The sequence below is a fragment of the Danio rerio genome, chromosome 23 (genome assembly GCF_049306965.1).
Source record: "Danio rerio strain Tuebingen ecotype United States chromosome 23, GRCz12tu, whole genome shotgun sequence".
Taxonomy (NCBI): Eukaryota; Metazoa; Chordata; class Actinopteri; order Cypriniformes; family Danionidae; genus Danio; species Danio rerio.
This window is the reverse complement of record NC_133198.1, coordinates 46849121-46861152: the sequence shown is the minus strand read 5'-3', so window position 1 is coordinate 46861152 and position 12032 is coordinate 46849121. Positions and strand designations below refer to the sequence as shown.

The window sequence follows — 12032 nt, the reverse complement described above, 5'->3', positions numbered from 1 at the left end:
TCTGATGGAGCTAAGATTGAACTGTTTGGCCATAATGGCCACTGTTATATTTGGAGAAGAAAGAGGAAAGCTTAAAAGCCTATGAACACCATCCCAACTGTGAAGTAAGGGGACGGCAGCATCATGTTGTGGGGCTGTTTTGCTGCAGGAGGGACTGGTCCACTTCACAGCATAGATGGCATCATGAAGAAAGAGCATTATGTAGAAATACTGAAGCAACATCTCAAGACATCAGCCAGGAAATTAACACTTGGCCACAAACGGGTCTTCCAAACAGACCATGACCCTAAGCGCACTGCCAAATTAGTTCAAATGTGCCTTAAGGACAACGGAGTGAATGTTTTGGAGTGGCCATCACAAAGCCCTGAACTCAATCCTATAGAAAATTTGTGGGCAGAGTTGAAAAAGCTTGTGCGAGCAAGACAGCCAACAAATCTGACTCAGTTACACCAATTCTGTCAGGAGGAATGGGCCAAAATTCCTGCAAACTATTGTGAGAAGCTTGTGGAAGGAGACCCAAAACATTTGACTAAAGTTATTAAGTTTAAAAGCAAAGCAAAAAAAATACCAAGGAAATGCGTGTAAACTTTTGACTGTCTAGAAATTAATAAAAAATTTTCAAAAAAAATTCTCTCATTGTTCTGGCATTTAGCAAATGTAAATCATTTAGGCAATCCTAACGGACCTAAAATAGCAAACATTTAGTGTGATTTACCAGCAGACATTTAAGAAAAAAATGGGTATTTTTAAGAGTGTATGTAAACTTCTGGTTTCAACTGTATATGTGTGTGTTTCTGTTGCAGAGATGGAGACGACGGCTGTAAGAAACAGATGGATAGATTGTTGACTATCTGGCAGGAGAGAAACCTTTATCGTCCAGACTTCATCCAGCAGCTCAAACTGACCATCGACGACTCCGAAAGTCCCAAACACAAAACCGCAGGTCAGAGAAATGCAGGTATGCTCCAATATTTACACACAACACTGTGGGGAACATAAGAGACCACTTAAAACAACAGTTCATCTGAAAATATGACGTTTATTAGGTATTTGTGACTAGAATGTTCGTATTTAAGGACATAATATTTCCATAACATTTATTCATTCATTTTCCTTCAGCTTAGTTCCCTATTTGTCAGAGGTTGCCACAGCGGAATAAACCGCCAACTTATCCAGCATATGTTTTACACATCACATTACACATTACACACAAATTTTAAATGATGTGTCAAAACAAGCAAAATACTGCTGTACATACAGTTTTTATTCAACAAAACAGCTGATATTTTAAAATATATATATATTCTCGATTTAGTTGTTCTGAAACAGAGATTATAAATGTTACATTGTTGCTCTTTGCTCTTGGAGCGGTTCTTTCACACTGCAAAGTTTCTAATCGGACCAAAAGAGCTAACAACTAACGTGTGAGTAAACTCCCCTTACATTGGTCAGAGTGTCAGGGTTTATTTTGCAGCGTCCCGCGCAGCTGTCAGGAGAGGTGGTGGTTTGGTGGTGATTGACAGGGAGCGCGCGTGCGACGTGACTAAGGAGAGATGCGCTGGGGAGGTGTGAGAAGGGTGTGCGACGATGCCTATTTGAGGACCGGGAGGGAGAGGCAAGATTACCGGGAGATCATCACTCGTTTGCGGGCATCCGAAGACTTGCGAAACTTCCCGCCCTACTCTTAATTCTCTCTTCATATAGCCGTACGTCTATTACAAATCCATAAAACACTGTGATATAACCGCGCTCGGATCGGATCGCTTTCTCACTGCAATCGAACCGCTCCAGTGTTCATTTCAATCGAGCCGAGACCACCTCATTCAAGCGATCTCAGAGCGATTACTTTGGCGCAGAACAGCACGATTGCCCTGTTCACATATGCCAAACGAACCGCGCTAACTGGGCAAACGAGACACGTTCCGAAACAAAAGTGTATGTGTGAAAGCACCCTAAAACTATATACAGTGTTCTGTTCTGGCTCAGGATCCCAGATCACCAGTTAACTATGCATACAACAACATATTAAAGCAATATTATAATAAAGGAAGATTATTAAACTATATTAACAAAAATAACAGCAAGCAAAAGAAAGCAGGTAAAAATATTGTGTGCGCGATAATGAAAGGATGATGCCGCACACACGGTTAATGTTATTATTAATTATTAATCTGTTCAAAGAATGATTAAAGCCAAAGTGACTGCTGCTGCTTACAAAAATCTCGAGCCCTTGAAGGACTGTGGGTGCACGAGCATCGCACTGGTTTCATTTCCTGGCACAGTTGCTTTGAGTGAGGAAACAGCACAGGAGCTTTGAAAGACTCGCTCGCATCAAATCATCTGTGCACACGACACTAAAGCCCTCGTCAGGTAGTGAGGAAAGCCTGGCTGTTTCTCAATTCCAAGAACGCAGAAAGCGGACTTGCCTTCTTGTGGAGAGCGGTATTGCCAGGTCTTCTCAGAAGAGCAAACTCAGGAGACCACGAGAACAGAGAGCGCGTCCTGTGAGAAATGAGATGCTGTGTTCTTCCTGATGGTCACATGACCTTCACGCATTTTAAATGGTAAATTATTTAAACATTACAGCATTCATACGACCATTTATTGTTTTCCCTCTTATCAAAGTATATACTTTGCATAAAAACATTGTCAATATACTCTGCACAATATAAATAAAACATATTTTAATAGGAATTTCAGCAAACAAACACTCTTAATGTGTTTATTCCTATTTAACTCCTGAGGTAAATAAGTTAAATCTCTGAACTTTAATAATAAATCTAAATTAAATTCTGTGCTTCCCACCTCCAGTCACAATGACTTCTGGGACTTCCAGAGCGAGTTCGGTGCTCAAGTCTGCATCAGTGCATCCTCGATATCAAGATCATATCCGGGAAGTTTCACACATCCTCTGTTCTTGCAGTTTTGAGTATTGAAACTGAACTTTGGCAGCTGATGATGACTTTACACGAGATCACGAGAACACAAGGGCACTGAAGAACACATATTTAGAAACAGCACCTGTCTCAGCGTGCGCGTGATCCTCTCATTCGCTATTCACCTGTTTTCCTTTGCTCGCGCGAAAAGCAGCTGCTTCTCGATTCTAGGATCACATTTATACGCATATACACAAACTAACAGTCTAATCTGTAGTGATGACGAGCCAGCACTGGCAATTTAAAAATGACTTTGAGCCAGGCAAAGTGGCTAGTGGGGGTGGCTGTCTAACCCGCCACAACTGAAATCTACCTGCTGTTGCCGGGTGATAATGTAAAGCCCTGACTGTGCATAACATTTATTAAAATACGCACACTTTAAAACTGATAACTATATAATTTTACAAAAAAATGATAATAATCTAAAACCTTAAATTTTATTACTTAAAATAAAAGTTTTTAAATGTATTTAAACCCTAAAACTAAACTTTTCATACTTACCCATGGAGTATTTCAAAATTTTTGGTTTAGTTTATCATTTAAGTAATAATCTGTTCTTAAACAACGTGATATAAATGTTGCAGATGACAGAAAAAACTTGAAGCGGAGCTACCAGAAGGTCCAGGAGGAAGAAGAGGAGGAAGATGATGATTACAGAGGTCATTACTCTCCCCGCGAGACAGACGCAGCCGCTCCACAGCTGGTATGATTTACGTCTGCTCACAGGAGAACTAATAATTCACACACCAACTGTACTACATCTCACAGCACCTACCTGTGTCAGTTGCGTCCTTTCATTCTATGTTTATGAATTCTCTCACACTGCATTATGGGATAGAGTACTGACCACTTGATGCACACTACACAATCCCAACAGTAGTAGTAGGTCGTACTGTTTTTCGAATGCTATGAATTTGAACACTACTCTGCTCACTTAATGTTTTTCACATACTATACAGTAGGGGAAGTATGTAATTTTTGAACATAGCCAGTCAACTCTTTAACAAATATTTAGGCCCAATCCCAGTTCTACCCCTTACCCCTTTAGCGCATTCCCTTGAAAGGGTTGGGGTGTCCCAACTCTCTTTAGCTTGTAGGCGTAGGGCTAAGGGGAATAGCTAGATAGCCCTTGAAACCCTGAGATTTTCCAGGACCACGTTTGAAACCAAGAAGTACAAAAATTTCCAAGAATACAGCAGCTACAACAGCAACATGACCGCACACGCGAGTCAGGAGATGCACAAATTTATTGCATTATTTTTTGGCATTATTAAGAATTTTTACTGCAAACAAGTATGTTTTATTACATTCATATGGGGATGCAAGGATTATAGATATTGGTTGTGCGATTATAGTCTAAGTGTTGTTTATTGCTGCTCAGTAATCAAATAATGCGAGACGAAACAATAATAAAAAACAAACAATAGTCCAATTCTCTTTAAACTTAAAAATAAGTAAAAAAAGCTTTGTCATTTAAACATAAGTAATAATTTTACACTGAAAATAAATGTCAATAAATTAAAGAAAATTTAAATAAATAAATAAATTTAATTTAAATAAATTAATAAATAAAATTAAAATAAACAAAACTAATTAATACATTTTTAATAAATAAAATAAAATAAATTACAAAAAATACATATATAGAATTTTTATAAATTAATATAATTTTTTATGAATTTAAAATAAATAAATTAAATGTAAATAAATAAAATTAAAATAAATAAATAAATTAAAAATAAATGAAAGTATAGAAATAAATAAAATTGTAATAAATTAATTCAAAATAAATTAATAAATTTAAAACATGCAAAAGATTTAACATAAATAAAATTTAAATGAGTAAAATAAACAATTAAAAAAAAAATATATAAATAAATTAATAAATAAGTAGTATTTATCAAATGTAAATCTAAGTTGCATAATAGCTAAGTAGTTCCCTTTTACAGTGAAGAAATGTATTCAAAGGCTGCTGAACCTCTGTCTGAAAGGCACTTTTGATCAACTATATAACAAAATTGTTTTGTATTTTTTATTTTATATTTTTTTTTCCTCAGGCCCTCACGGCATTCTTTCAACTAGTAGATGCATCTGGAAACCATGAGTCAGTCGCTCCATATATCCAAGCCACGCGCCTCTATTGGAAATAACAAAATAAAGAACTGTGACTGGCCTTTAGTTAACAGCCACAGCCCTAGTTAATCCAGTGTGCATGGTGTACAAGCTCAGAACTTCAAACTAGCACTCAGTTGTCATCACTTCAAGTTGCTTCAGTTTTGTTCCATGCAGAATGACGGTGTTGAGAAGCTTTCACGATTAATTAACCATGACGAATTAAAGCGCGGTTACTAGTAGGGGTGTCAAAATTGTTTCTTCGGTGCACCGCGATGCAGACGCGGACAATTCGGTATCGGTTCAGTAATAATCATAACCGGTTATTATGTACTGACGTCATTTATCTCCTATGCGCTCTGTCGCGAGGGAGGTGAGCGCGAGTATTTACAACACTCAGCCAACTCGGGGCCGGTCCGTGGCATAGGCACCATAGGCAAATGCTAAGGGTGCTGTATATCCAGGAGGCGCCAGAAATGAGCGCGGTTCAGTTCTTTTTGTTTTTAAAATTCCTGACACACATTCAGTTACAGACGGCAATAACTCAAAAACCTCTTACCCTAAAAAGATCTTAAGTGTGTTTCCTACAAAAAGACGAAGCTGGTTATGTTTCACAGCTGTCTTTTTTTATTTTTTTCGCTCGATATTACGACCACTGCTCCATTTAAGCCCTCGCAATATTTGTTTAGCCGGGAGAGCTGGCGCTGAGAGGGGCTCTCAGCAAGGGACCGTCGGAAAAGTGCTTATTTTTTTTTCCGTTTTTTTCCTTTTTCTGCTCCGCTCAGCGCGAGCTCTCCCTGTTGCGAGGGCTTAAGTGTGTGCGTGTGTGCGTGCGTGCGTGTGTTTGTTTGTTTCTTTGGTGCTGTCTATGTTTGTGAATGTGTTTGAATGAGAGACTGTGGTGTTGTGTCTCTGTGTGTTTATACAGACAGCATGTTATAGCCTCCCCCTAAAATATAACATTGTATTGGAAAGCATCGTCAATGCACCGTGATGCACCGAGATATCGAATTGAACCGAATCGAAGACATGATAATCGTAACCGAACCGAACCGTGAGACCAGTATAGGTTCACACCTCTAGTTAATAGTGAAATCAGTTAATCGTTGCATTCCTACATTCATAACGGTGTTAGTGTTTTACGCTCATGCTAAATGCGGCTATAATCTACAATAATAACTCCTGTATTGTATTCCCACAACATACTTTCACATCTGATGACACTGGAATACCCTGTCAGAAAAGTGTAGTGGCTGAGAATGGGCTTTATACAGTGTCTGCTATAATGTTAATGTTGTTTATGTGTTTAAATTGATGAATATGGCCACGGTGTAAATACACGGTGTACAGTTATGAGCTTATTGCCGCATTGTATCGATATGATAACATAATATTGTTGCTTTTGGTGATTTCCTGAAGATAAAGACCAAAAAAAAAGAGCACAACTGGAAAATCTACAGCAGTCGGCATCATCGATCTCATTTAAAGAAAGAGTTTGCGACGGCATTTGATGATGTAGTAGTGCTGTCCTATTTCTTAGGGGTATATTTGAAGTAGGGGTTATACAATATAATTGGGATTGAGTCTTAATGTCTTGATTGTGTTGATCTGGCAGACGGAGGACCTGGTGAAAGCTCTGCAGGATCTAGAAAACGCTGCTTCAGGAGACGCCGCCGTCAGACAGAAGATCGCATCTCTTCCGCAGGAGGTGCAGGACGTCTCTCTGCTGGAGAAGATAACAGGTTAAGATCAAGTTTAAGGGTGCTTTCACACCTAGCCGTTTGTTTCTTATCTTGGCACGTTTGTCCTGTCAGCTCAGTTCGTTTGGAAATATGTGAATAGTGTAATCGTGTTCTGATCCGCACCAAGTCAGTCGGACTGAGATCGCCTGAATGAGATGGTCTCGCCTTGGTTGATACGAACTCTGGAGCAGTTTGGTTGTATTGATAAAGCAATATGAGCCAACGAACTAACAAACCAGGCTTTATCACAGTGTGTAATGGTTATGTAATATGTAACTCTGAGTCAACTATTTTGCTAAAGAATCAATAGTTTTAAACATGCTGCACTTTTAGATTTAACCCTCAGCTGGATGTTTTCATTCACTTATAGCTGTGTTACTCAATGCATCGAAGCTAATTATCAAAAACCCTCAATGTTTAATGTACATTGGGGCTATTTTGCGTTTATCGTGTGAATGCTAACGTGTTTGAGGATATACTAATATAAAGCAGAAATGTGTTGACTCGATCATTATCTTGCTCATTGTGGTTTGCATGAATCTCTTCGTTTGGTTGTTGTTTGTGTCAGCAGATAAACAGGCAGCAGATAAGCTGTCAAAGACGGTGGACGAGGCCTGTCTGCTGCTGGCTGAATATAATGGACGTCTGGCCGCGGAGCTGGAGGACCGCAGACAACTGGCCCGAATGCTGACCGAATACATACAGAGCCAGAAAGACGCGCTCAACGAAAGAGAGAAGAAGCTGGAGGTACCACATACACATCTTTTTTTCCCCTCAATTTATGTTTAACAGAGAGATCGTTTCCAACACATTTCTAAACATAATAGTTTTATAACTCATTTCTATTAACTGATTTATTTCATCTTTGTCATGATGACAGTAAATAATATTTGACTAGATGTTTATTCAAGACACTTCTATACAGCTTAAAGTGACATTTAAAGGCTTAACTAGGTTAATTAGGGTACGGTTAGGGTAATTAGGCAAGTCATTGTATAACAGTGGTTTGTTCTGTAGACTATCCAAAAACAAATATTGCTTTAGGGGGCGAATAATGTTGACTTTTAAAAAATTAAAAACTGCTTTGATTCTTGCCAAAAATAAAACAAATAGGACTTTCTATAGAGGAAAAAATATTAGAGGAAATACTGTGAAAATTTCCTGAATCTGTTTAACATCATTTGGGAAATAATAGAGAAAGAAGAAAATACAGGAGGGTGAATAATTCTGACTTCAACTGTATGTGTAAAACAATTTTTATTTTTATTTTTTTTGCATTTTATTGACTTTTATATTGTGTTTTTATTTGAACTGACTGTCCTTGTTGTCTTGTTTGGTGGCCTTGAGTGTCTAGACAGGCACCTAAATAAAAGGTATTATTATTATTATTATTATTATTATTATTATTATAAATCATATTGTACAAACATTAACAAACTTTTTTTACTTAACCAAAAGCAAAGAGAGAAGAAAACCTCAAAATCAGAGAAATAAAAAAATATAATAATAATTTTAATAAATACATTTAAAAAAAAAACTTAAAGCATGCCAAATAAATAATTCTTAAATCGAGAAATTTTTCTAGACAAATAGAAATTATTGTCGTGTCTTCCTAAATAAAATGACAATGAAGAGAGTTTTTCCTTAAAACAAGCAAAATAACCAGCCAGTGATGTAAGTAAAATCTTGTTTTGGCTTAATCACATTATTGCTTACCTTATTGGTAGATTATTTAGCTTGTTTTAAATGGGAAATGAAGCACTCGGTCAAGTTTATATTATTTTGTACATGGGATTTACACTTTAATGAAACTATGTTAAACTCTATTACTGTAACCATTTAGCAGAAAACAGCGTTTTTTAACTATAGATTTTAGACCTAGGGAGCCGCCATCTTGGAATGTCGAGGTGTCTGACGTCACAGGGTTGTTCCGTTCTTTACTTAAAATAGAAAAAAAAAAATAGAATAAATATATATAACTTTACATTAGACACACATCTGATGCTTGTATTTGCAGCAGCAAATCCACAACTTCACCTTTTGGGTTAAATTAGGCTTTACAATCTTCTTTACTTTTACTGTATATGTTTAGCCGAGGGAACGGAACCAACCCCGTGACGTCAGACACAGCAACATTCCAAGCTGGCGGCGCCCTAGGTCTAAAATTTATAGTAAAACACTCCATTTTGTTCTAAATGGTTGCATTAATCGAGTTTGTTTAATATATTTTCATTAAAGTATACAAAATAAAGTAAACTTGACTGAGTGCTTTATTTCTCCTTTAAGGAAAATCTCACTTAAACTCAATTTTTACCAGTTCTTACAAGTTCTGTTTAACTGAGAGAAGATTTTCTTCAACACATTTCTAAACGACAGTTTTAATGACTCTTTTCTTATACCTGATTTCTTTAATCTTTGCCATGATGACAGCACGTAATATTTGACTAGATATTCTTCAAGACACTTCATATCGCAATATTTATCACAGAAAAATTAAATATCACCATATCAGATGTTTCCAATATGGTGCAGCCCTTGTGTGTTGATTTATCCGGTGTGTTTTTGCAGGAATACAAGCAGAAACTGGCTCGTGTCACACAAGTGAGGAAGGAGCTGAAATCACACATCCAGAGTCTTCCAGATCTTTCTCTGCTCCCGAATGTGACGGGCGGCCTGGCTCCGCTGCCGTCTGCTGGAGATCTGTTTTCCACCGACTGAACATTTCATTTCTGAGACTCACAGACACTGGCAGAGCAGAGCAGAGCAGAGCGGATTAATGATAACAATAACAAGCGTATGGAGATTTCCAAAACCCGCCGGTCCACTCATCACTAAATCCGACGCCGAGATTTTGTTTTGCCGTGACTTTGCTGTGGAAAGCGACTCTCTTTTGCTTTGTCTGATACCTGTAGGTTTTTAGTTTTTACTGCTCGGATAATAATTTGGCTTCATTTTGGTTTTGGGAGGAGACTAAAGATGAGGATTCAGTTTTAAACCCCATCACTGCTGTAGACCGATATCTGGAGGAATCAATTAGGAAAACTGTGATTATATTTTGGTTACAAACTCAGAGGCGTTTGATTATTTTGCTGATGAAACGCAACAGATGCGCTCGTGTTTGTGAATAAAGGATATACAGTCTGGTTGGGTTTTCTTCTGTGGTCACTGTATGTTTTACAGTGTCTTTTCATTAAATACAACTCAACACATTTAACTAACTGCTTTCTGGTTTGAGTGAATCCTTCAATTAATTTAATGAATTTTAGAGTTTTTAAATGAATAATTGTGACTAATCGCTAACAAAATGAAAGGTTATATAATAATTTTGTGTGTATTGTATTTGATAGAAAGATAGATGGACGGACGGATGGACAGACAGATATAGATAGATGCATTGATCGACAGAGATACATTGATCAATAGATAAAAAGATGCATAGATGGATGAATGGATAGATAGATAGATAGATAGATAGATAGATAGATAGATAGATAGATAGATAGATAGATAGATAGATAGATAGATAGATAGATAGATAGATAGATAGATAGATAGATAGATAGATAGATAAATGGATGGATGGATGGATGGATGGATGGATGGATGGATGGATGCATAGATAGATGGATGGATGCATAGATAGATGGATAGATAGATAGATGGATGGATGGATGGATGGATAGATAGATAGATAGATGGATAGACGGATGGATGGATAGACGGATGGATGGATGGATGGATGGATAGATAGATAGATAGATAGATAGATAGATAGATAGATAGATAGATAGATAGATAGATAGATAGATAGATAGATAGATAGATGGATGGATGGATGGATGGATGGATGGATGGATGGATAGATAGACAGATGGATAGATAGATAGATAGATAGATAGATAGATAGATAGATAGATAGATAGATAGATAGATAGATAGATAGATAGATAGATAGATAGATAGATGGATGGATGGATGGATGGATGGATGGATGGATGGATGGATAGATGGATGGATGGATGGATGGATGGATGGATGGATGGATAGATAGATAGATATTTTTATATATACATGTATAGAAATTGTTTATATATAACATATTATTTTACATAGCAAATTATTTATCATCTTTGTTTTGTATATGATTATTGATGATTATTTGTTAAACAGCAGTACTGGATTGTTGTATCATCAGTGGGTCATTTAAATGAGATTGTGAAGCATCTATGAAATAGGAAGTGGCCAAACTCCCTCCAAATCATTTCTTATGTTAAATTAACAACGCATTAATGTTCATGCTGTTAAACTAAAGTGGTTAATATTCTAAAACTGAACTGCACCTTGATTATTAGGACAGAGCTCTGGTCTGAAGATGGCTGGTGCTGTGGTTTATGGCTGATTCTTGTAATGTATCTGGGTAAGCTAAAAGTGACCGTGTGTGTGTGTGTGTGTGTGTGTGTGTGTGTGTGTGTGTGTGTGTGTGTGTGTATGATTGTATGGATGTTTCCAAGTGATGGGTTGCGGCTGGAAGGGCATCCGCTGTGTAAAACATATGCTGGATAAGTTGGCGGTTCATTCCGCTGTGGTGACCCCAGATTAATAAACGAACTAAGCCGAAAAGAAAATGAAGGAATGAATGTTGATGTATGACACTTGCATGTACTTTCAAGTGAAACTGAATATTGAGTAGGGGGCGGGGCTTTCTTTTTAAACATCATTACCTAATAGCAAACCAGTGTAAGAAGGACGTGTTTAGGAATATTGTGGCTGGCGTCAGATAATAACCGTTAAATCCAAATGCAGAGGCCATAGATATTTACATTAGCCACCATTTTAGTACAGGGTAGCGCTCTTTTAAAATGATTGTGGGACCAAGATGCAGTAGAGGACTGTCCATCCAGAGCTAGAGATATATACGCGTATATGCATATATCTGTGATCGGGAGGTCAGTATGCAAATATTTTTTTGTAAAGTATGAAAGTTATTATTTTGCATCACACATTAATGGATAAGTGATCACGGGACAAAGAGCATGTGTTTGTGTGTGGAAATGTATTATCCTACCTCCCTGTTAAATTTGATCTAGTCCATGTCCTAAAACACACCTCCTCTCCTGCTTTCACTACTCTTTCTAACAGAGGGAGCGATTAGCTTGTGAATGAATCTCCGTTATGAATGTCTTGCTCACTTAGCCAGCAATAATACAAGTTTGTAGCACTGCAGCATCTTGTCATACTTCAT

The 12032-nt window shown here is 37.3% G+C and overlaps 1 protein-coding gene across 8 annotated transcripts in view; it reads left to right on the top strand.

Moving 5' to 3' along the window:
• rprd1b (regulation of nuclear pre-mRNA domain containing 1B) overlaps window positions 1–10008 on the top strand; it is a 46746-nt gene extending 36738 nt beyond the window's left edge. For 2 of the 8 annotated variants that reach the window (XM_073938019.1, XM_005162423.2), the window contains exons 4-8: window positions 804–943; window positions 3521–3639; window positions 6664–6790; window positions 7362–7537; window positions 9359–10008. In XM_073938019.1, the coding sequence (XP_073794120.1) occupies window positions 804–943; window positions 3521–3639; window positions 6664–6790; window positions 7362–7537; window positions 9359–9508 (712 nt within the window). In that variant the 3' untranslated portion in view covers window positions 9509–10008. 8 annotated transcript variants of the gene reach the window in all.
• The last annotated feature ends 2024 nt before the right edge of the window (window positions 10009–12032 follow it).